Here is a 23,451-nt window from a genome sequence, read left to right as displayed (position 1 = left end):
CCAGTGCATGCCAGTAGTAACAGGGCAGCCAGCTAGGGTTGCTCGGGAATGATTTACGGCTTCTCTGGAGCCGCCTGTGGGAAAGTAGTGATGCAAACTGCAGCAAGACAATCCACCTAAGCTTTTAATCTCGAAGGATCGTCAGAAGTTGATCCTACAATATGGAGAAGGGCATTTATTTCCTCGAATGTCGATAAAGGGAGAATGTCAGCCTGAGCTGATATTTCGCCTCGGACTCCAGTGGAAACGGTTATAAACAGTAAATTACGGGGCAAAGCTTAATCTATTTAGAGTGCGTATTTGTGATACCGACTACCGAGAAACAAGTGCTTCCCCACTTCAAACCCGAGGCAAATTGCAAAAGAAGTGAAAGGAATTTGAACTCCCAAGCCACAAATCAGAGTCGTGGTATTTTTAATCTGTATTGGGCGTAAGTTACCGTCCCTGACTTGGGTTGTTCTCAGGTATTTCATCAATTGTTTAGGGAAACTACCTTACCATCGGTTGTTATCGGTGGCTTGCAGTGTATACCTCACTATTGTGATATCCGTCAAGTTATCAATAATAGCAGGATTGATATCATCTAGGATAATCAGCGCCATGACAGCAACATGCAGATATTAGTGCCCTGACTTATGCACAAATCCTTGTATGGCCATGCCAAGAGCACAGCTGCAGTGTTGCTCAATGCCGCTAGCAAAGAGACGCAGCCAATACAGTAACAATCCCTATGCCTCAGGCATACCACATGGTCCAGTCCGGCCGGTCGCAGCCACCACAGTCCTGACCCGATGGTCGGGACTGGTCATCCTCGGCCGTTACTGGTAAGGTAAGTGGGAGTTGAGCAGTCAGCTAAGGTACCTAAGTGAACATGGAACAGAATACACCATGATTACACCCTCACAGTTGAACTTTTTCGAGTCTGGAATTGGATCGCTTCCGCAATACATCTACCAGGTCCACAAAAAGGGCCCCCAGTGAGCGATTAATTAATCGGTCCCGTCGTGATGTTGGAAATATTTTGATACTACTACTACGTACTACTAGGCAAAATCTCTCACTCACCGTCTCACCCTATTCCTAAACCAATCCCGGCCCATCGCGATTTTCTCCTTAGTCTGACTCTGACGACTGTCCATCGCCTTTTCTTCTCCAATCTCCTCCTTTCTGCTCTTCTTCTTCTCAAGTCACTCTCTTTTCTATCCATCCGAGTACTGAGATCGGTTTTCTTATCCTTTTTCTTGCTTCTGCGGCCACCGCAATTCTCAATTCAGTTCTGCCTGATTGTGCTGCTCCACAATGTTCTTGGCCTTCACGACTGCTTTTCTTCTCCTTAGCTACTACTTTCCAGTGACTCGAGGCTAACACTGGCTGGTTCTGGGAGTTGTTCTGCACCCATAACTTGCGCGCAGCTTCGGAGATTTGCTGTGACGAAATTCGTGCGGTAGATCCCTCGTGTGGCGGCTGATCAACGTCCTTTCAAATTCAAACCCCTCGACGAATATTACCTCACTTCTTCGTTCTCAGGGAGTCTCTTCGCCGGATTATTCGACCGCAGCAGTTTCCTCGTGGACAGAATCGGGTGGTCTCTGCGACACGCCCGTTGTCGTCCAGTTCCTCCCACAATGTATTCTCCCGTGCTTCGGAGGTTGGCCTCGATGAAGTCCCGCATTCCGCTGATAAGCGGGATTCATCTGAACTTCATCTTGATCCATTACATCTACATCATCGCCATGACACTGATCACTTCCATAATGCTTTATCCAGGAAGTGGTATGGCCTATATTGACATCCTCTTCTTCTGTTCGGGCGCGGCAACTCAGAGCGGTCTCAACACGGTAGATTTCAATAAACTTAGAACGTACCAGCAAATAATCCTCTACTTCAGTTCCATACTCACCACTCCGATTTTCATACACTCCGTCCTCGTCTTTATCCGGCTTTATTGGTTCGAGAAGCGATTTCAACACATCGTGCAGGATACTCGAGCGATGCGTCATACCAGGACGAGAATGCGAACCATGAGTCGAGATAAGGACGCAACTTCGTTGGGAAGGGAGGAAGCTGGTATCGGTGCTCGCCCGATTGTTGTGCTGCGCAATAATACCCAGGAATCCAATCAAAGAGGCCGCGAGTCGGCCGCTCGTACTCCCGAGTATGGATCGACTCCTGGCTCGCCTTCCGGAGTTGATAGTGGGGACAGTTCGGAGGGTCAAGTGAATGGTCCCAATAGCAGTTTAGGGCTCGGCCTCGGCAGCCTTCGGGTGCCGACCCAGTTGAGTCCCGAGCATCACATTGCTTTCCTGGAGAAGCAACGGAAGAACAAAGGGGCGTTGCGCATTCCCAGCCCTCGGGAGTATGACCGCGGCGGCGTCCCCGAGGTCCTTGAGGAAGCCGATGATGAAGGCGATGAAACCAAGCGGACGCGCAGCAGCGAATCTGACGAAGAGAGTTCGCGGAATTCGGAGGAGTCTGATCAAGTGGGACCGCTGGAAGGGCCGCACATCACCATCAACGAACCGGACATACAGCAGACGAGAACCAGGAATTCGACGTTCCCCCGTCTGGACACTCGTCCCACTTTTCGTGAAACTAAAGATTTGAACGACACATCGGCCCTGGGGCGTTCGGGGACACGGCGCCCTACCCTTAGCAATCTTGTTCGCTCCTTGACGCAAGAACAGGAGCGCCCGACCCTTCCATATCTCAGTTGGAACGCTACCGTTGCCCGAAATTCCAACTTTGTTGATTTGACCGAGGAGCAGCGTGATGAGCTGGGAGGCATCGAATACCGAGCCTTGAAGACTCTGGCCATTGTACTCACTTCTTATTATCTCTTTTTTCACATCCTGGGAATCGTCTGCCTTGTCCCATGGATTATGACCACTCACTGGGGTCAGGTTGTGGAGCAAATCGGACAAGGTCGCCCTTGGTGGGGCATCTTCACCGCGGCATCTGCTTTCAACGACGTCGGCTTCACGCTGACCCCGGACTCCATGTCCTCATTCCAGACAGCTGTATTTCCTCTTCTCCTCATGACCTTTCTTATCATTATCGGTAATACCGGCTTTCCCTGTATGCTCCGATTGATCATCTGGGTTCTGTCGAAAGTTGTCCGACGTGAGAGCGCCGTTTGGGAGGAGCTCAAGTTTCTGTTGGATCACCCTCGCCGATGCTTTACCTTGCTCTTCCCGCGAAACGCGACCTGGTGGCTGTTCGCCATCCTTGTGGCGCTGAATGGAATTGACTTGATCTTCTTCATCGTTCTAGACCTGAACGATCCGACGGTTACCTCTTTGTCACCGGGCATCCGGGTACTTGACGGCCTTTTCCAAGCAGCATCCACACGAACTGCTGGATTTGGTGTGGTGAGCATATCGGAGCTTCATCCTGCAATTCAGGTCTCCTACATGATTATGATGTATATTTCGGTTTTCCCCATCGCCATTTCCATGCGAAGAACCAATGTCTATGAGGAGAAGAGTCTCGGCATTTATGCGGGTGGGGAGGAAGAAGTCTCGGACGAACCACAGACCGCTCCAAGTTACATCGGGTTCCATTTAAGAAGGCAGCTGAGTTTCGACCTGTGGTATGTCTTTCTCGGACTGTTCATAATCGCCATCGTCGAGGGCAGCCGCCTGCAGTCGCAAAACGACTATTCTTTCCAGATGTGGGCCGTGCTTTTTGAGATTGTCTCCGCCTATGGTACCGTGGGTCTGTCATTCGGATATCCAGGTGTCAACACGTCTTTCAGTGGACAGTTCAAGACTCTGTCAAAGCTCATTATCATTGCAATGCAAATCCGTGGTCGACACCGTGGTCTCCCATACGCCCTCGACCGTGCAATCTTGCTTCCGTCGGAATCTCTTCAGGACAAGGAGGTTCAGGATGCAGAGAGACGAATGCGTCGGCGTGCCTCCAACCTCAGTGCCATGTCTGGGATGGACCGAACTCATTCGCAAGCGCGCACAGAGAATGGTGTCGCAACAGGTGCCGAGGATAAGGACAGGGGTGCAACGCCCTGGGCGAACGGGGACAGTATCATCCGCCGGCACTCGACAATGCGATCGCAAAAATCCCAGAGATCCCCGCGGTAGGAGGTTGTCATTTGAACTCTGAATAGACCAGCGCACTATTTAATTACCTGTATCACCAAGACGGGTTTCCTGACACAATTCAGGTGCCTGGAGCCGTCCTGTCTGATCTGCACATAGTACGAAGTTTTCACATATGAATGGGGTATTTGTTTTATCAAGCGTCTGTGTTACTTGGCGAGGACTTGTCATTGTTGATTCATATGTTTCGATATCCTCACGGCGGGAGATGTTGTCACTAAATAGATAAGGTTGTTTGCCTCTATATTAAGCAACACAGCTGGCTGTGTTTAATATCATGAGTTGTTTCAAAGTCAACCTCTGAGAGATCAATCAGTTGCAACTTGCACCTCCACTAGGGCAAAATAGTAAGTTACAAGGATCTGCTAGCCTTCTGAGCAGCCGAAACAGAAATTGAGATCGTCCAAGGCTAGCGAAGCATTGTATATGAACATGGTCGGTGGACTGACTCCAGGCAGCAATCATTGAATTGAATCTCAAGAGATAAATCTGGAGGAGACATGACCCAGCCCTCTATCAAAGCAGTAATTTTCGTCTTTGACTTTGAAGTACCTATGACAGGGAGTGTCATACAGGTCACAGTGTGATTCTATAGAGTGACTGCGTCACTATGCAGGAATTTTTGGATGTTGACTGGGAGATTGCTCTGGAGAAAAAGGCTTGTTGGTCTTGGCGGAAGCTTCGCTTTCTTTCTCCTTTGCCTCGCCTCTGCCACTACACAGAATACTCCGTATCTATCTAGGTATCAATGAGCAGTCGTTGGACAATTGCTTTGTTGCTTGATACCTTAGTGACACCTCTTGTTAGGCGGAGACGACTTTCTGAATACCTTACCTTAGGAATGTTGTCTCGCGAAAATCAAAAATACACTCTTGTATGAAATTTACCTTGTTTCAGGTACCATGCCGGATAGGGAAGCTGTGTCTGTTTTGGGTCTAGTGTCAGGGACTGCACACAGGACACACATTTCCTTTTTTAGACGGTACATGGTGGACATCACCTATTGGCCCTGTGTACTCCGTAGTTGGTCGATATCAGATCGAAATGACAACATGAAAACAAGCTCCTCAAAATTCTTGACCACAACCTGATTTCATCTTGGGGGCAAATACCCAAGGCTGCTTAACTCGATCTGAATTCCACGGGTTGTGTAATGTAGCACATCTCGTGCTGCTGCACGCAGCCGTGCATGCTGGTTTCCTAATTGGGATATGATCAGTCGCTGCTTCTCATGTTGTGCATGACGACATCCCTCGCTTCTTCCGTCTTCGTTCGTGACACTCCACCTCTTCCATAGCCAACTTCATTCATCATCAACTGGCTCAGCACTGTTCAGATTTCATTATTTGTATCTATTGCCTTCTGACTTCTGCCGGATCGTATACTCGCAATCAAACCCGCAACATATGGCTGAAAAGCCGTACAGCGGCACCGCCGACGACTACAGTCGATATGGCGGTGCATCAACGCAGGTCGCCCATTGCGGTGTGGATGATCCCTATATGTCAAAGCCTGCTCCTCTCGGCGTTCAGGATGGTTCTTCGTCTGAGCCTGTCGCACCGTGGTGGAATCCTCACAAGTGGTCGCTGCGCACGAAGCTCATTGCGGGTGCGGTGATTGTCGCGGCAATTATTGGTGCTATCGTAGGGGCCGTAGAGGGAACGAGGGCCAATCGGTACCCCGATTATTCAAGGCTTGACTACAGATTGTTGGATACATACTCGGGGACGACGTTTCTGGACAAATTCAATTATTTCTCGGATGCGGATCCCACGAATGGATTTGTGCAGTAAGTGTTTCCTTTCGTTTTCTGTCTTGGAGAGCTTGGATTGATTCTTTGGCAGATACGTGGATAGGATAACAGCTGGAAAGCTGAATCTGACCTATGCTACGGAATCATCTGTCGTGCTGAGGGTGGACACATCTACAGAGTCAGCCAGGAATGGCAGACGGTCTGTTCGACTGGAGTCTAAGAATGCCTACGACACTGGCCTTTTCATCTTCGATATCCTCCATACGCCGTATGGCTGCGGGACGTGGCCCGCGCTGTGGCTTAGTGATACGTACAATTGGCCACTGAACGGCGAGATTGATGTCGTGGAGGCGAATAACGGAGGCACCGAAGGGAACGCAGTAACTCTGCATACGACACCCGGTTGTAACATGAGTGCCAAACGGAAACAGACAGGGCATGCGCTGTACCAGCAGTGTGACAATAGCACTCACGGCAATGCGGGCTGTGGCGTCCAAGGACCACCTGCCACTTATGGCCCAGAGTTCAATGACAACGGGGGAGGTGTAAGTCTTAAAATCCAGGACAGTTTTCTCTCAATACGCTAAGACATTCAGGTTTATGCTTTGGAGCTCCGCACTGCTGGCATCCGAGTTTGGTTTTTCCCCCGAGGTTCGGTACCAAACGACGTTTCAGATAACATCCCGGACCCATCGACCTGGGGAACTGCATTGGCAGACTTTCCCAATACCAACTGCGACATTACGTCCCATTTCAGCAACCAGAGTATCATTGCCAATATCGATCTATGTGGCCAGCTGGGCGCACAGCCTCAGTTCTACACTCATTTATACAACTGTCCGGGCACATGTAGCAGTTTTGTTGCGCGCAATCCTGCCAGACTTACCGAGGCTTACTGGGAGTTTAAGAGCTTCAAGGTCTATCAGGCTCAGTAGACTGGCATTTTGTGCACTTTCATGGCGTTTGAAATGAGCGTTGGTCATTGATGTGACTCTCAGGCGGTTGAATGGCCCTTTCATGACATATGGTGATCATTCAGGCATTGGGTAGCTTCTTAACCCTTGTCATGCGATTCGACGGATTGTGCATTCTGATACCGCGTGTAGATTGTCCTTGGATTGGCGTTTGTCCCTGCTTACCTCCTTACAATATCACAACAAATCCTCCCTGATGTTGTCTGGGCTCAACATATATTGCCGTAGGAAAACTCACTCATTAAAAGTCACCTGGGAGACGTTGCTAAGTGGAGATGTCAATAGTGGTGTAGGTGGGATCATCAACTGCGGTAGCATTACTTTTTCGAGGTCTCTCTTCACGAATACAGTCGGCAGGTATTTGCACGCAATCAACCAAGTACGGGGTGCTCATGTCTACTGTAGCTAGATAGCATACAAGTAATGACTATACAACCACTGAAGACGTTGAATTTTCAATTCGACCCAGACTACTCCTGTAAACTGGAGATTTGAAGCATGCCAGTTAATTCGCGGTGCGAGGAATCATATGGTTACAGGTCACTTGGACTTCCATTGATGGTTTCTCTTTTGGTATTATGTCTATGGCGATGGTTCACTGGGATCAAAATCTCCGAGCATGGGTCTTGATCTTGAATGAATAGGAAGGGTTCATGTCATTCTTGACTGGGTAGAGATCCCCGCCTTCGAACTGCATGTCCCGGGCATAGAACTCCACGTTCACCTCCTCGCGGCTGATGTCCATCGTGACGAAGCCATTGGCGGCAGACTGGGAGTTCGCGCCCAGCCACTTGGTGTATGGGCCCAGAGGCACCCCGTAGTTACAGTCTCCGACCTCGGGGTACCCGGCTCCACCGGCCAGGATGAAGTTAGTGTTGTTGTTGTAGAAGTGAGCGAGACAGTGATCGTGGCCGTTGAGAACGACGCCGCCGTGCTTCTCGACCACGGAAATCAGAGGCGCCACGTCGGTGTTGTTCCCGGCCGCGGACATGTACCCGTGGTGAAGCTGGAGGAACTTCCACTCGGCCTCGGACTCCGCAAAGGCCTTTTCCAGGAAGGCGACCTGCGTGTCCCGGGCCTGGTGGCACTTGGTCGTGTACTCGTTCTGATAGACGGACGTGCTCTCCTGGTACTTCTCGATGAAGCAGTCCGAGTCCACGACCACGAACGTCGCGGTCCAGTCCGCGCCTTTCAGGTCGTAGGTGTAGTACGGCTCGCCCGTGGTGCCGAAGTACCAGCGCGAGTCGTAGAGAGGCGCGACCTTGGTCTCGAAGTCCACGCCGCTCTGGCCCTTGACGACATCATGGTTCCCCAGGCATTGGTACCAGGTGGCGTGGTCGAAGACGCCGCCGCGATACATGTCCACCCAGGCCTCCTGGAACCGGTTGATGCCGGCGGTGGTGAAATCCACGCCGCTGTCGTAGAAGTTGTCGCCGACGGAGACAAAGGCGCTGCAGTTCTTCTTCTCGCAGACCTTGCCGATGTATGCGGCGGTGTCAGCTGTCCCAAGTGTTAGCAAAGCAAACATGGACAGTCTGGAGTACTGAAACTTGCCCTGAAGAGCGGTCGCGTTGGAAACGGCAGCGCGATCGCCCGGGTCGCAGTCGTTCTGGACCTCCCGGGGGATGGTGATGTTTTCGGCGATCAGTCGGGGCATGACATCGTTACAGAACGACAGGGGAGCGGGCTGGAAGCCTGTCCATCCAAAGTCTTGTATGAGTGTTAGCATGCATTGAATTTCGATTGTGGTAGCATGGTGCTATAGTGACCGTACCGCCGATGACACCAACAGTCATTTTTTCAGGAGCAGAGGAGGCCAGGGCGGTTGGGGCCAGGCTCGCCAAAGCCAGAGTCATTTTCTTGAAGCTTGCCATGACGATGGGTTTGATGAGATTGAGAAAAGAATCTGAGTGGCGCTGATGTGTAGAAGAACTGCGCGAGGGCCGGCTGCAGTTTAAATACCTTTCGCATCACCGAGGGATAGCCGGCGAACAACATCCGCTAGAAACCCGACGGAAGACTCGGCGATGCTGCTGTCGTCGCAATAATTGCTGAAGCTCATCTCGCTTGGAATTGTTGATATGCTTGGTGCGAATAGAAAGTGATTTTCACCCGTAGTGGAGTCCTGCATGGACCCTGGGATGGGCAGTTAAGCTTCGGCGGACCCAGCCATGGTCATACCCAGACAGTCCAATGAGCTTGGCAAAGCTTAGAACGTGGTCTCAGCACGTGGGTGTGCGAGAGCGTTGTATTTCAGGAACTGAAGTGCAAGAAATACTGCAGCCTTGCAGGAGATAGTGCAGACCTTCCAGAAATGAGGGTTGGGGTAAGAATTGGGGTAAGAGTAGGCGGGTACAGTATTGCGCAGGGGCCCAGGCATAATTAAATGATTGAGCCAGTGCCTTGGATATACACTATCCTACCATGGGACTGGAGACGAGGGTTAAAGGCTAGAATTGAACACATTCGAGATTTGCAGAACACGTGGCGCATGCCTTGGTATTAATGTTCACTTTCCCGTCGGGCCTTCAGGATTGCCATCTCAGCCAGGCGATATAGGTCGCCCATAAACCCTTCCACAAGACGGACCTGGGCGATAAATGTGGTTGGTGTCTGCCTCCATATATGCTTCCCAAGATGTTCAAGCACTACTCTCATCAAACATAAGTCGGTCTCGCTTCGATCCTCAAGAGGACTCATGAGGATATTGGAGAAAAGGTGGATGGTGGATGTGGAGAGCTCTGGCAAGCAAAACCTTCCAGGGATATTAGTATCGAGCACATTGATTCAAACATACGACTGGTCGCCTACAAGAGAAACTGTCCCTCGCGCTGTGGATCCGTTTCCAGGAACTTCCGTAACACAGACCGGCTGGCTCCTACGCTGAGGGCAAGACTCGAGCCCGCCGCGCAAGTGTCCTGGTTCCGAACCCAGGCAGTACACCGGCTGCTTGTCTGATGGATGGCAGCCATACAGTAGTGGTACTGCATGTCAAAAAGGAAGTCGGCCATGCGATTTTCGCTGTGTATAGGTCGGCCCGAGAACGTGGGCACGGAAGACCGCCATTCTTCCAAGGCGATGTCCAGACTGCGGATGGTAGCTAGGAGATCCGCATCGCTTTGACGTTGGGCAGAGAAGGAGTACAGGCCCTGATAGATTTTCGACTGGATTTGACAGAGGCGGATGAGGGTGAGAAACATAGTGTGGTTGTGTTGTTGAAGACAGAAAGGCTGCAACCTGTCCAGCTGGCCATTCGCTGTCTGCATTCCAGGAAGCGTCAGATCGCAATTCGTCACGTCGACAAAGGGTTGAAGGCCTGTGCGTAAGCTGAAGATCTTGTCGAGGATGAAACAGATCCAGAAAAGATTCCTAACATGCAGTTTTGCACCTAGATGGTCACCCTCCACAGCCTCGGGGTAGACGTTGCCTTTGAGGTGAAAGGCGAAGCGTGTGGCCGAGGACAACATAAGCTCTATACTGAGCATATCTCCAGATATGGCCTGACAGCAGAGGCACTTTATGTCAAGGTGTTAGCTATGGATCACCATTTGAGAACACCGTACACAGGCGAGTGATCAAGGTAAATACGATGGTCTTACCAGCATGGCCAGTGCCTGCAACCCGTCCAATGTTACGGACTCGTTGAGCATCTCTGGTAACAGATCTTGGGCTTCGCGAGCATATTCATCGGCAGTCACGATCTTGTCATAATGCGGATGACCAGTGAAGAATGAACTCAGCGCCATAAAGGCAAATATACATACCCTGGCGCTGGAAACCCCAGGCGAGATGTCTGACAATTCATTGTCGTAGGCCGCTCGGATAGTGTACTCAAAACATGCTCGGTTAATAAGAGGCAATATCTGGCCGCAAATTGACTTTTGAAAAGCCTCTATCTGTTCGAAAAGCAGCGATTTTTCCGGCAGCGATAATTGTCGGTCGCCATGGTGGCCCTCGGCGGTACATTTCCTGGCTATCCGTGGCCAGGTGATGGGCCTCATGTTGCAATATCGGTCCAGAGATCCATCCTCTCCGGTGCGGGTTCGAATCCATTCCAAGCCGCTTCGAGAGAAGAAAGGCAAGCCATTGAACGCACAAATATTCCCTAGAGTCTGGCCCGCTAGGCATAGATCGCTCCCGAAACCCTGGGGCGCCACAGCCTGGGGACCGCACTCTGGAAACAGTAGTTCAGGCAGAATTTTCCTTTCTTATGATTCATGCGATCAACGATGTTAGAATAATCAGAAACGCTCAATGTTGGGGTAGAGCCTGAGAGATCCGTTGTGTTTGATGCAGACATACCCTGTCTCGTAGGTTTACTCGCATGTGGGGAAGGTGAACTGCTCCTGGAAAATCGAGGCAATAAGTATCACTATCAATATAAGGTAGCCATCAAGTATGAGTACAAAGGGAAATAAGAAAACTCAGAGGTTCATACTTATCACTCCATGAGCGCGAGGAATCCCGGTTGCGCGTGAAGGTACAGGGGATATTATGATGGTAGCACCAGTCACACTGGGGAGTTGCACGGTCACATTTGATCTAGAGGAAAAATGGAATACCGAATCCCACCTGTTAGAAGAATATCGAGACTATCTAATCCGTAGTCAGGGGGCAAACCTTCTTGCTGCTGCAGGAGTCGCAAGCATATGTACGTCGTGTACGGCGTGGGCGGTTCGCGCCGTCATTGCCATTCAACGTTTGAACCGGCATCACACTTGCAGGATGATTGATAATATTATTGTTTCGATCAGGAACAATGTGTCAGGGTATTGCCAGATATTGCCACACTCAATCTCAGCAGGACAAGTACCCGCAATGATTCTACCTCTGTCATTCCTCGACCACTGGGAAACAATCGCCCCTGAGAAGTGTGTTGTTTTCCTTCTCGGACAAATTCACCACAACGCGAAGAATCAGCCAAGTCCAGTTACTCGATAGTGATAGGTTTTCATTATGGAGCACTTACAGCTTGAGGTACGTACGATTCTTCGGCTCAGTACACCGGCATGAGGAGGAACCCGCTTAATCATCGGCTCTGAGATGGATGATCGACTGGGGAGAACTTGCCAGAGATGGACAGTTCTAGGCGTCGGAAGAACCAAATTTTGTCCCCACTGCCGGACGATCTATTATTATTGATGCTCACCGGCCGAAAAGCATACTGCTTTCTATCCTCATTCTCCAGTTCGGACCGGGGCGATGGGTAAACACGCTGAGTCAGCGGACTTAGGGCAGTGCCAACTGCCAAGCATTTACTAGACGTCCTCATCGAACTACTTCGTGTACTCGACTTCCAGATCAACGCGCAAAATGCAGGATCTATCTGTCAATAGTACACCGTTCAGCCTCTGGGTCCTCTGGGTCCAATTGGAAACTGCCTGTCTCGGGCCCGGTGTTTGATATCCCCATTTGACCAACATTTGGGCCCGAAATGGATGCAAGACGGACTATCACCCTCGCGGTGCCGACTATGCATCCAAGGGATGTCTTCATACTCCTAATTCTCGGAGAAAATGAAGCTGAAAATATCCGTTGGACTTGTCGGAAGGTGTAGCTTCCGGACGAAGGAAGGCGTACCCCCATGACAATCATAAGAGTCAACTACATCCCCCGCACGAGGCTTGGGAGATTTACATTCGACAAGGAATTGAAACAGAGATACCGGCCAGTTGATCGGTTCTGAGTGCAGTCAGATACTTTTCGCCGGGGTTTTCACTGGCGTGGGTATATCAGCGGTCAAGCACGACGGCATCATGAGCGTCAACAGCCAGGACGAGTACTTACTCGAGGATCATGGATCTCAAGAAGAGGAAATCACTTACGGATCTACGGTCAGATCTCCCATGGACCTTATCAGACCAGATGAGACGGAGAACCTTAGGCGGATTGCCACCCAGCAGTCAGAGAAGTCGCGCAGACGGTCAGGGGCAGGCGCTATAGAGACGCCCGCTATCGCAGAGGATGACCCTGCGTTGGATCCGCGGTCGGTGGAATTCAATCTGGAACAGTGGCTCAGAACTGTGGTGGCAGACGCCGAAGGGAAAGGTCTGTCAGCTCCACAGGCCGGAATTGTCTTCAAACAATTGAATGTCTCCGGGTCTGGGGCCGCCCTTCAGCTACAGGACACGGTTGGTTCGACCTTGGCGATGCCCTTGCGACTTCCGGAACTGCTTCGCCAGAGGCATTCTCCATCTCGACTGATCCTCAAGTCGTTCAATGGCCTGATGAAGAGCGGGGAGCTGTTGCTGGTACTTGGGCGTCCAGGGGCGGGTTGCAGCACCTTCCTCAAGACACTCTGCGGCGAGACTCATGGGCTTGACGTCAATCCGACGAGTGTTCTACATTACAACGGTACCAATTTCTTTTGAACGATTCCCTGCTGTACACTCTTCGTCACTAACGCGGGTTTTCAAGGCGTTTCTCAAGCACGCATGATGAAAGAGTTCAAAGGCGAAGTTGTCTATAACCAAGAGGTAATGAGGCAGGCATCGTACCCTCACACGTGTGCTTGCAGCTAAACTCAACTGTGTGCAGGTAGATAAGCACTTTCCCCATCTCACTGTGGGACAAACACTCGAGTTTGCAGCCGCCGCTCGCACTCCCTCGCACCGGTTCCGCAATATGTCCCGGGACGAGTATGCCAAGTACGCAGCCCAGGTGATCATGGCGGTATTTGGCCTGAGCCACACCTATAACACGAAAGTTGGAAATGACTTTGTTCGTGGAGTCTCCGGAGGGGAACGCAAACGAGTCTCGATAGGTATGTTGCAGTCTGTATCCGCCCCCTTCCCAGAGGCATCCGCCAGTGTGCTGACTTTCGGGTGAAGCGGAAATGGCTCTCGCTGCGACGCCTCTCGCAGCTTGGGATAATTCCACTCGTGGGCTGGACTCGGCCACCGCTCTCAAGTTCATCGAGTCTCTCCGACTACTGGCCGATCTGGCAGGAACTGCGCATGCCGTGGCAATCTACCAGGCCAGTCAAAGTATATATGACCTCTTTGACAATGTCACTGTCCTCTATGAAGGGCGTCAAATCTTCTTCGGGCAAACGTCTACTGCAAAGGGCTTTTTCGAAGGGCAAGGCTGGGAATGCCCTTCTCGACAAACGACGGGCGACTTTCTCACCTCAATCACGAATCCGCAGGAGCGACGCCCGCGTGCTGGTATGGAGAAAGTCGTTCCCCATACACCAGAGGATTTTGAGAAGTACTGGCTTCAGTCGCCAGAGTATCAACGTCTACAGGAGCAAATCGAGGAATTTGAGACTTTACATCCCCCAGGCGACGATGAGACAGCTGCCGCTCACTTTCGAAAGAGGAAGCAGGACGTGCAGTCCAAAAACAGCCGGCCAGGATCCCCATACCTGATCAGCGTACCGATGCAGATCAAGCTGAACACGAGACGAGCATACCAACGGTTGTGGAACGACATTTCCTCGACCCTATCAACCATAATTGGTAATATTGTCATGGCTCTCATTATTGGTTCCGTTTTTTATGGATCCACCGACACTACAGCAAGCTTGGCTTCAAAGGGCGCAACGCTGTTCTTCGCAGTCTTACTGAATGCATTGACTGCGATGTCGGAAATCAACAGTCTGTATTCCCAACGCCCAATTGTTGAGAAGCAGGTGTCCTACGCATTTTACCATCCTTCAACAGAAGCAATCGCCGGAGTGATCAGTGACATTCCAGTCAAATTCGTCCTTGCTGTGGTCTTCAATATCATCCTATACTTCCTAGCGAACCTTCGCAGGGAGCCATCACAGTTCTTCATCTACTTCTTGATCACTTTCATCATTATGTTTGTCATGAGCGCGGTATTCCGGACAATGGCTGCAGTGACAAAAACAGCCTCACAGGCAATGGGTCTGGCTGGCGTTTTAATTCTTGCGCTGATTGTCTACACCGGCTATGTCCTTCCAGTGCCCTCGATGCATCCTTGGTTTGAATGGATCCATTATATCAATCCAATCTACTACGCCTTTGAGATCCTGATTGCAAATGAGTTTCATGGCCGTGATTTCCCGTGCGCCAGCTTCGTGCCCGCTTATGCAGACCTCTCCGGTGACAGCTTCTCTTGTTCTGCTTCTGGCTCTGTAGCCGGTCAAACTACGGTTAGTGGTGACCGCTATATCTTCTACAACTACAAGTATAGCTACGATCACGTTTGGCGGAATTTCGGGATCTTGATTGCCTTTCTCATTGGCTTTATGACCATCTACTTTTTGGCTTCAGAGCTAAATTCGTCCACCACCAGTACCGCTGAGGCCTTGGTCTTCCGGCGTAATCATCAGCCCGAGCACGTGCGTGCAGGAAATGTTAAATCCACTTCCGATGAAGAGAATGGCATCGAGATGGGTCCTGTCAAACCTGCGCACGAGACAACCTCGGGTGAACTTGCTCTGCCACCGCAGCAAGATATATTCACGTGGCGTGATGTTTGCTATGATATCGAGATCAAAGGGGAACCAAGGCGCCTGCTTGATCATGTTTCCGGCTGGGTTAAACCTGGCACTCTAACCGCATTGATGGGTGTAAGCGGAGCAGGTAAAACTACCCTGCTTGATGTCCTGGCGCACCGAACCAGCATGGGTGTCATTACCGGGGATATGTTTGTCAATGGGAAACCCTTGGACACAAGCTTCCAGAGAAAGACGGGATACGTTCAGCAGCAAGATCTTCATCTTGAAACTGCTACTGTGCGGGAATCATTGCGTTTCAGTGCCCTACTGCGTCAACCACCCACAGTCTCAATTCAGGAGAAATATGACTATGTTGAAGACGTGATTCGCATGCTGAGAATGGAGGAATTCGCCGAAGCCATTGTTGGAGTTCCAGGTGAAGGGTTGAACGTCGAACAACGCAAGCTACTGACCATCGGCGTGGAACTTGCTGCAAAACCCAAGCTGCTTCTTTTCCTCGACGAGCCGACAAGGTAAGCGGATGATGGCGTCCCATACTGTAATGGATTTGTCCGAACTAAGATTTGAATTAGTGGCCTGGATTCGCAGAGTTCGTGGGCTATTTGCTCATTCCTGCGTAGGTTGGCCGATAGCGGGCAAGCCATTCTGTGTACCATCCACCAGCCAAGCGCCATTCTCTTCCAGGAGTTCGATCAGCTACTGTTCCTTGCAAAAGGTGGCAAGACTGTCTATTTTGGTCCTGTGGGGGACAACTCTCGCACTCTACTCGACTACTTTGAGTCAAACGGGGGACGGAAATGCGGCGAATTAGAGAACCCTGCGGAGTACATGATCGAAATCGTCAACGCCAGAACCAACGACAAAGGACAGGATTGGTTTGATGTTTGGAAGCAGAGTCCCGAGAGCCGGGCGGTCCAGGATGAGATTGACCGCATCCACGAAGAAAGGAAATCCACCCAGCAAGAGGACGATGATCAGGCGCACACTGAATTCGCGATGCCCTTTTGGTTTCAATTGTACGTCGTTTCGCGCCGTGTCTTCCAGCAGTACTGGCGAATGCCGGAGTACATCAGCTCCAAATGGGGTTTGGCCATCATGGCTGGCTTGTTCATCGGCTTCTCCTTCTTCGATGCCAAACCATCGCTAGCGGGCATGCAGACAGTCGTTTTCTCCTTATTCATGGTTTGCTCGATCTTTGCGTCTCTTGTTCAGCAGGTAAATCCTCCGATAACTCAAGCCAATGCAGTGCAGGTATCATGATATTGACAACCATTTCTAGATCATGCCCCTGTTTGTCACGCAACGATCATTATACGAAGTGCGCGAACGTCCCAGCAAGGCGTACTCATGGAAGGCCTTCTTGATTGCCAATATCGCGGTGGAGATGCCATATCAGATCGTGATGGGAATCCTCACCTTTGCCTGCTACTATTTCCCCGTTGTAGGCGCCAATCAATCATCTGAGCGGCAGGGGCTGGTTCTGCTTTACTGCATACAGTTCTACATTTACGCCAGCACATTTGCCCACATGGTGATCGCAGCAATCTCAGATACGCAGACCGCCAGCCCCATTGTGGTTCTCCTGTTTTCAATGTCGCTGACATTCTGCGGTGTGATGCAAGCCCCATCCGCCCTACCGGGTTTCTGGATCTTTATGTATCGCGTCTCGCCCTTTACATACTGGATCGGCGGCATGGCATCAACGCAGATACACGACAGGAAGGTTGTCTGCTCGGCCACGGAACTCTCTGTCTTCGACCCCCCAGCAAACCAAACCTGCTACGAGTACATGGCAGAATATATGGAACTTGCCGGGGGCCAACTGCAGAATCCCGATGCGAGGTCAGATTGCAAGTTCTGCTCCCTGACCGTGGCGGACCAGTTTCTCGCTGCGAGTGATATTGAGTGGTCAGAACGCTGGCGCAATTTCGGTATAATCTGGGCCTATGTCGTTTTCAACATCTTCATGGCGACGGTCTTGTACTACCTTTTCCGGGTCAGGAGGTGGGATCTTGCTAGCATCAAGGAGAGGTTCGGAAGAAAGTGAATGTGACCGCCTGGCACGCATAGCATCCTCTGTTGAATTTCCCCGGGTTTTCTGACTCTCGTCGCTCTTTCGTTGTCTACATTCCTTTCGTTGCTCCCCTATTCCTGTTCACATTTATCATTTTGACTCTTTTGTCCTATTCACATTCGGCGACGTTGCCATAATCACTTATAAGATAGACTTTCACCTTTCCTTCTAATCAATCTGGTCATTATCTCTCTCTCGCGGCAAGTAGTGACGATGATCTTAAACATGGTCTCCTCGGAGCAGGAGGATAATTTGCTAGATTTGTCACATGGAATTGCATTTAGTGAGTACTCCTACAGGGTATCAGACATACAGTGCATTGGAATCAGCGTAGATATCCAAGACATGAAGCCAGAAAAAAAAAGTCGCAAGTAAATGGTAAGCAAGACACCGCCGAAATCCAGTTGTATGATTCAAGATGGACACCAACACCAGAGTGCTAATACGCATTGACAGGTGCAATCAATATCGTAATCGTTAAATGATGAGTTGACCCATAGTAGCTATAGGTTCCGTAGCAAGCTGCCTTCGGCGAACGGGTTGGCCGGCGTCAGATCCAGCATTGGCTTCGTGGCGTTCCGATCGCCAGTGGCCACTCCGTGACCGACTGGGACGCTGTTCTGCACAGCAGCAAGCTGCACGGAACGGGCGAGGAGGCCATTAGCAAGGAATGGGCCCTCGGATGGCTGCGCGTTGTCCACGGGGGTGACTGGGGATGCGGGCGCGGTGTGATGGTGTCGCTGGTTGCTGGTGCTGCGAATCGTGTTGGAGCGCTTGCGGTTCTGCGCTTCTGCACTTGGCGCGGGTTCCGGTGGCACGGGGGGACGTCTCCAAGTTGTCGACGGCGGGACGGCGATGCCTCCCACGGGCTCGGGTCCGGTGGCTGCGTCAATCAATGGTACGCCCGGTTCGACGGCAACGCCTCGACCCTTGCGGCCATGTTGTGGAGGTTCTTGATAAGCCGGCGTCAGGTCGACCAGCGGTTTGCCCCTGTTCACAGAAAGAGACCGCTTGATACCGCCCATGTCTGGAGCCTGCGCCGAGGTCATCGTATTCGATCGGCTGGCAGGCTGGCTGACTGGACCGCGACGCGTGCCCATAGTTCCGACCAGTCCATGAGCGATGAACGGCTCTTCGTTGGCCCTCTTTTCCTTCTCTTCTCGTTCTTTCATGGCGTGTTGACGTAGCGTATATGTGCGACCCAGAAGTCCTGACGAAGAAAATGGGGAGCCGTCGGTGGGCTGCATTGCTGGGCCCGACGAGTCAGACTCCGCCAGGGACCTCGGGAAAGACGATGGTGGTGGTCCACGCTCGCGCGAGCGTCTCTTCCGCGAGAAGATATCTTTGCTCTTGCTTGATTTGAGATGTTCCTGGGGCGGAGAATGCTGTAAGGGTGCTCGTTCTTGCTCCGTACCAGAATCCAGGTCCACTAGGGGTTTGAACTGATGTGGCTGACCCGATTTGGAATGAGAAGAGCCATTTCTCTGCTGGTGGATGCTGTTAACCTCTTCGTCCTCTTCACTCTGGCCTGCGCCCCGTTTGTGAACGAGGTACCAGCTGCGCCACGCCTGGACTGCTTGATGCCACTGCTCGGCGACTGCCCTGTCATTGGTAGAGAAGAAATGGACAAAGTTCTCCGTCGAGAGGAACATGCTCGACTTTTGTTGACTCTTGATTGCCTGACAGATCTTCTTTGGTGGCTCAACGTTTCGGCTCAGAAATTCCGGCGTGGGCGAGTAGATATCAAAATCAGAAAGATGGCAAGCATTCGTTTGGTCCTGACCATGTCCCTTCTTAGAAACAGTGACCTGTCCATCCGAACGAAGGGTGACAAAGCGCTTGTCCCACTTACGGGGCCGTTGCGAGTAGTAAATGTGCACTGTTACATCCGCAGGCGGTGCGGCCGGTACATTCTGCGCGTCAAGCAGGCGCAACGACTCGATGCTTGCTGCAGGAACAATAATCAATACGTTCTCTCCATCATTCGCCCACGAATTCATGATATCCCTCACACACTCGTATCTGCGCAAGGGCCGCTCCAGCCCCAGCTGGTTGAACGACTCCATCATAATGAACTTGAGAGGATCGATCTCACTTGTCAGACTCTTCGAGGCAGTAGCTAGCAGATCTTGAACCCGTGTCGACGGCATGACGCACATCTTGGCCGACATCCTCCCATATTTGACCAGAACGCTGCGCTTCCCTGAATTGACCGCGGAAACAGGCGCATCCACTCCAGTAAAGTGATTTCCTGTAGTAGGCTCAGAGGATTTGACGGCCGACGACTCGGTGCTGGACTTGTCCTTGGGTATAACAAGCTTCATTTTCTCCTTGAAAGATCGACGCTTCGGCTCAGGGGTTCCCTCCGACCTGTGATGCCGCCAGGAACCTCCCTGCACATCATCGTGCTTGCGCCGGTCGTCTGCGGCCCGAGAAGTCACTCTCCGAGGAGCCGAAACAGCTAGTGCGGGCTTTGCAGTTTCCCCTGTCAAGCGAGCCATAGCCTCCTGCCTGTGTCTCTCGCGCTCAGCTTCCTCGTCCTCCTCAATAGCCGCGGCGTCGTCGCCGAACGGGTTCTTTGTAGCTTTCGCAGGTTCCGTCATGCTTCGAGCCATCGCCGGTACGTGCGCTGCCTTCGCTGCAGAGGTATGATCCTCGGGAATGCGCCGCGGGCTGTAGCCCTTCAATTGCGTTGTATGCGTCGGAAGAGCTGGGACCGACGGCTGCGCGGTCATGGCAGGGGCTGTTGGAGCCCGCTGGCGGCGGTATCGGGACATGCTTCGGCTGATTGAAGAATTCGTTTCAGCTGCAGGGGCGCTCGGGGGGCTGGGGGCAGAAGGAATCGAGGTATCCAGGTGTTTGGGCTGCTTCTGTGTGGCTGCTCTTCGCACGGATCGATAGCGGGAGAATTTCAATGAGCCCTGGCCGTGGCCAGCCTCCATGCTGGTGGTCTGTGTCTCCATCGCCATGGCGATGCGCTCTTCAAGGCACGTTTCTTACACGGATCCTCTGGCAGGTGCGGATTGCATCGTTTGGCATCGACGCGCTTGTAATTCGAGAGTGTGACCAAGTGGTCAGGACAGTCTCCTCAATGGACAGGCTCAGAACCGTGTTAGTTCTCAATTGTATCAGGGGCGCTAAAAAGGCCGTAGGCTGAGTTCCGAAGCAACGAGAAAGTAAGGAGAACGGTATCGAACTGATTGGGAAGATACAGAAGGGAGGAAGCGAGGGAAGAAAAAAAGAGAAATGAGAGGGGAAGAAATTGAGGTGAAACTCAACAAACCCCTTGGATGCTGTAGAGACGTTTCACAAATGCTCATTCACTGGTCCTATCAACTCAGGTCCCAGAAGCCTAGAAAAATATAGGCGGAGGGGGCTTGAATGGAACCAGCATGACAATAATATTTTTATCACAGTCTCGAGCACAAGACTCCGACACCGAAATTGCGGAGATAGTCGAATAGTGATCTAAATATACGTACTGTAGGGACCGAGTGGAGACTGCGAAATTGCACTTTAATTACTGCGATCAGATGGCGGCAGGCTAAAAACGAAAAAAACCCACCGCAAGCAAGGAGAGAACCAACAGTCGCTCAGCTTCACTTTCGATGACGGCACTGAGAGAATGCTGTAGAAGGATACTGCGGCTTTAGCTCCAGAAGATGCTTTCATCGGACGCAACTATACATGGAAATCCTGATTCGAGTGGGAGAGAGTTCCGGGCACGGCACAGCGAAATGATGGCGTGTGGCTGGGAGGAATCTGGGACCATCGTCGTAATCCATCTTGGCAGTATTGAACAAGAATCTTGGATGGTTTTGAAGTCTATCTACGGAGTATCTAGTCTCTAAGGTACTCTCGAGAGACAGATGAACTACCTGGTGATCGTTCCTGGTACCAGCCTTGCAGGGCTTGGGATGATGTGAGGCGGATCGACATACCCACATGCTGACTGATGACACATCAAGCTATATATTTCACTACGCTCAATAGTCAATGGATTGGATCTTTTCCTGAATTAAGGAAAAATCAAGGGTCGGTTCGAGTCTGTGGATGTTCATTCATTCCATGTCGTACAGCCGGCTGTTCCTGCATCCATCATTCTGCTAGTGCTTCCGTCTTCGCATAGAGCGGAATATCTACGGAGTAATGTGCCTTGCGAGGTGGTGCAATATATTATTCATTTTCTAGCAGAATGCTTTTTAATCATCTCATATGAATCATGGGATTGCCTCACGCCCCCTTGTCCTCAGGCCATAGCAAATCATTCATTTCTTGTATGCTCCCAGATGTTTCCGCCTGTATCCCAATTAGTTCTAGCCATGGTCTGGAGGCCACATACACCAGGTACTTACCACCATGCGACAAAGTCAGTCGTCTGGACATCAATGCCCAGATCCTTTAGCGCCTTGGTTGAGAGGTGAGTATCATAAGGCCTCTGTACAGATGCGTTTGGATCATTTCCTTGCTTGTTCCTGATCATCCCCACCAGCGAAAGACCAAGTACCTCCGCCAGTTTCTCGCAAATCTCGTATTTGGTCATCCGATCTTCAGACGAGAATTGTAGAATCTTGGGGAGGTCATGGATCCTTGGCCGTTCTTTGAGATATTTGATGACGATGTCACGGCACACACGAGCTACATCCTCGGTGTTGGTCGGATAGCGCTGCGCCCAGTCGTCCATCTTCACACCCGCGTTCTCATCCTGAGCCTTCCAGACTGCATCGATCAGAGTATTCACGGCGCTCTCCGAGTTACTCTGAGCCGTACCATACAGCACTGGCAGACGGAGAACAACCCCTAACCCGGTGTCCTTCGTGGCTTCTAGCACCGCGATCTCACCGTCTCGCTTAAGCTGACCGTAGAGATTCGTCGGGTGGGTCTCTGCATCGGCCTCATAAGGAGCCTCTCCCTCCTTTCCAGAGAAGACATAATCGGTCGAGATGTAGATCAGCAACGCTTTTCGAGCAGAGGTCTCTTCTGCAAGGGTACGGGTGGCATCGACATTGACCCGACGAGCTTGCTCAGGGTTCTTATCACACAGATCCGGTGACCGGTTCGCGGCGCCTAAAGCAGAGTGGTTAGTGTCAATTGCAGACACATTGAGTGTGCTTCGGTATCATTCGCATACAATGGATAACAATCTGAGGTCTGGTTTGCAAGATCAGTCCTCAGCTCAAGAAAAGAATACATCGGAGCACTGCCGATGACTACTAAGAAAGAACATCAACGAGAACGCAAGGGCACCGACTTCGCTTCGTCCAGCAAATTCTTGATATCCTCCGGTTTCTCCAGATCCGCCCTGAGAATCGTGGGCGGGGTAGCTCTAGAGTAGCCTTGGCCGACAACAAAGCAACCAGAATGCTTGAACGTGTTAAAAACCTGACGGCCCAGCAGGCCGGTAGCTCCAGTGATCAGGACTGTAGTCGACATTCTGTTGCAACTTTGATTCGGACCTTTGGTAGGGAGTAAATTGGGTGCTGGAGGTTGATTGAAATAGCAGTTCCAGAGCTACCCCTCTACCGTTACCGGTCTGCTGTGTCTATCCACATGACGTAACGGCCCTCATAAGGTCCTGTTCTAGAAGACGCGCAGAGAGATCAACCCAGAAACAATGACGAATTGCTCTAGAAGTCGAGGATAGAGTTACATGATCTTGAGAGGAATGGGGAAGGTCCTGCATCATATCTCTGAAGCACCTGGTTGTTCTACTGGTATCCCAATCCAATCGGCAAGCAATTGGTCTCAAGCTCATGCCTTGGAATGGTCCAGTCGTATAGGATTTCCAATCGGTCAGCTATTAGCAAGGATAGCTTGGCCTCAACCTTGATAGCTAATAAAATCTTGCTTTCTGCCGTTAGTTTATTTTCAAATATCCATGCTCCTACGGTGGCTATATATGCTCGGCATTGCCCTCAGAAGCTTGATCCTGGCCGTAAGAAGACAACATTCAAACGCATACGACGAGTATCAGTGAGGTAATCACCATGCCAGATTGATCATTTCAGCTTGAAGTAAATTGCCTGTATGTCTGGTTCTCGACTCTTGAGTTCCCGAGAAAGATGAAATCTGCGGATAAATCTGCATCTCAACGTCACGTGCTGCTG

General features: G+C 51.2%; 6 protein-coding genes across 6 annotated transcripts; 3 read left to right on the top strand and 3 right to left on the bottom strand.

The window, feature by feature from the left end:
- Positions 1-1,625: 1,625 nt before the first annotated feature.
- Positions 1,626-4,097, top strand: CDV56_105446 (potassium ion transporter; the record flags this gene model as incomplete). Its single annotated transcript, XM_026759065.1, has 1 exon — positions 1,626-4,097. The coding sequence occupies one exon, from the start codon at positions 1,626-1,628 to the stop codon at positions 4,095-4,097; it is 2,472 nt and encodes an 823-aa protein (XP_026613629.1).
- Positions 4,098-5,521: 1,424 nt separating this feature from the next.
- On the top strand, positions 5,522-6,803 carry CDV56_105231 (glycoside hydrolase family 16 protein; the record flags this gene model as incomplete). The annotated part of the gene is made up of 3 exons (XM_026758850.1): positions 5,522-5,904; positions 5,960-6,413; positions 6,465-6,803. 3 exons carry the CDS (start codon positions 5,522-5,524, stop codon positions 6,801-6,803), a joined length of 1,176 nt encoding a protein of 391 aa, XP_026613628.1.
- Positions 6,804-7,446: 643 nt separating this feature from the next.
- CDV56_104911 (uncharacterized protein) lies at positions 7,447-10,843 on the bottom strand (the record flags this gene model as incomplete). The annotated part of the gene is made up of 6 exons (XM_026758530.1): positions 7,447-8,552; positions 8,617-8,748; positions 8,805-8,978; positions 9,356-9,597; positions 9,654-10,357; positions 10,442-10,843. 6 exons carry the CDS (start codon positions 10,841-10,843, stop codon positions 7,447-7,449), a joined length of 2,760 nt encoding a protein of 919 aa, XP_026613627.1.
- A 1,755-nt stretch (positions 10,844-12,598) lies between these two features.
- On the top strand, positions 12,599-17,317 carry CDV56_104349 (putative ABC multidrug transporter; the record flags this gene model as incomplete). The annotated part of the gene is made up of 6 exons (XM_026757968.1): positions 12,599-13,196; positions 13,260-13,318; positions 13,380-13,605; positions 13,673-15,782; positions 15,843-16,485; positions 16,550-17,317. The coding sequence occupies 6 exons, from the start codon at positions 12,599-12,601 to the stop codon at positions 17,315-17,317; spliced, it is 4,404 nt and encodes a 1,467-aa protein (XP_026613626.1).
- A 530-nt stretch (positions 17,318-17,847) lies between these two features.
- On the bottom strand, positions 17,848-20,313 carry CDV56_104039 (uncharacterized protein; the record flags this gene model as incomplete). Its single annotated transcript, XM_026757658.1, has 1 exon — positions 17,848-20,313. One exon carries the CDS (start codon positions 20,311-20,313, stop codon positions 17,848-17,850), a length of 2,466 nt encoding a protein of 821 aa, XP_026613625.1.
- A 1,299-nt stretch (positions 20,314-21,612) lies between these two features.
- On the bottom strand, positions 21,613-22,777 carry CDV56_103811 (dTDP-4-dehydrorhamnose reductase family protein; the record flags this gene model as incomplete). Its single annotated transcript, XM_026757430.1, has 4 exons — positions 21,613-21,643; positions 21,700-22,411; positions 22,476-22,495; positions 22,596-22,777. 4 exons carry the CDS (start codon positions 22,775-22,777, stop codon positions 21,613-21,615), a joined length of 945 nt encoding a protein of 314 aa, XP_026613624.1.
- Between the last annotated feature and the right edge of the window lie 674 nt (positions 22,778-23,451).

Source organism: Aspergillus thermomutatus (genome assembly GCF_002237265.1).
Source record: "Aspergillus thermomutatus strain HMR AF 39 chromosome Unknown NODE_121, whole genome shotgun sequence".
Classification (NCBI taxonomy): Eukaryota; Fungi; Ascomycota; class Eurotiomycetes; order Eurotiales; family Aspergillaceae; genus Aspergillus; species Aspergillus thermomutatus.
Note: the sequence above shows the minus strand (reverse complement) of the source record. Positions and strands in the feature narration are given on the sequence as shown.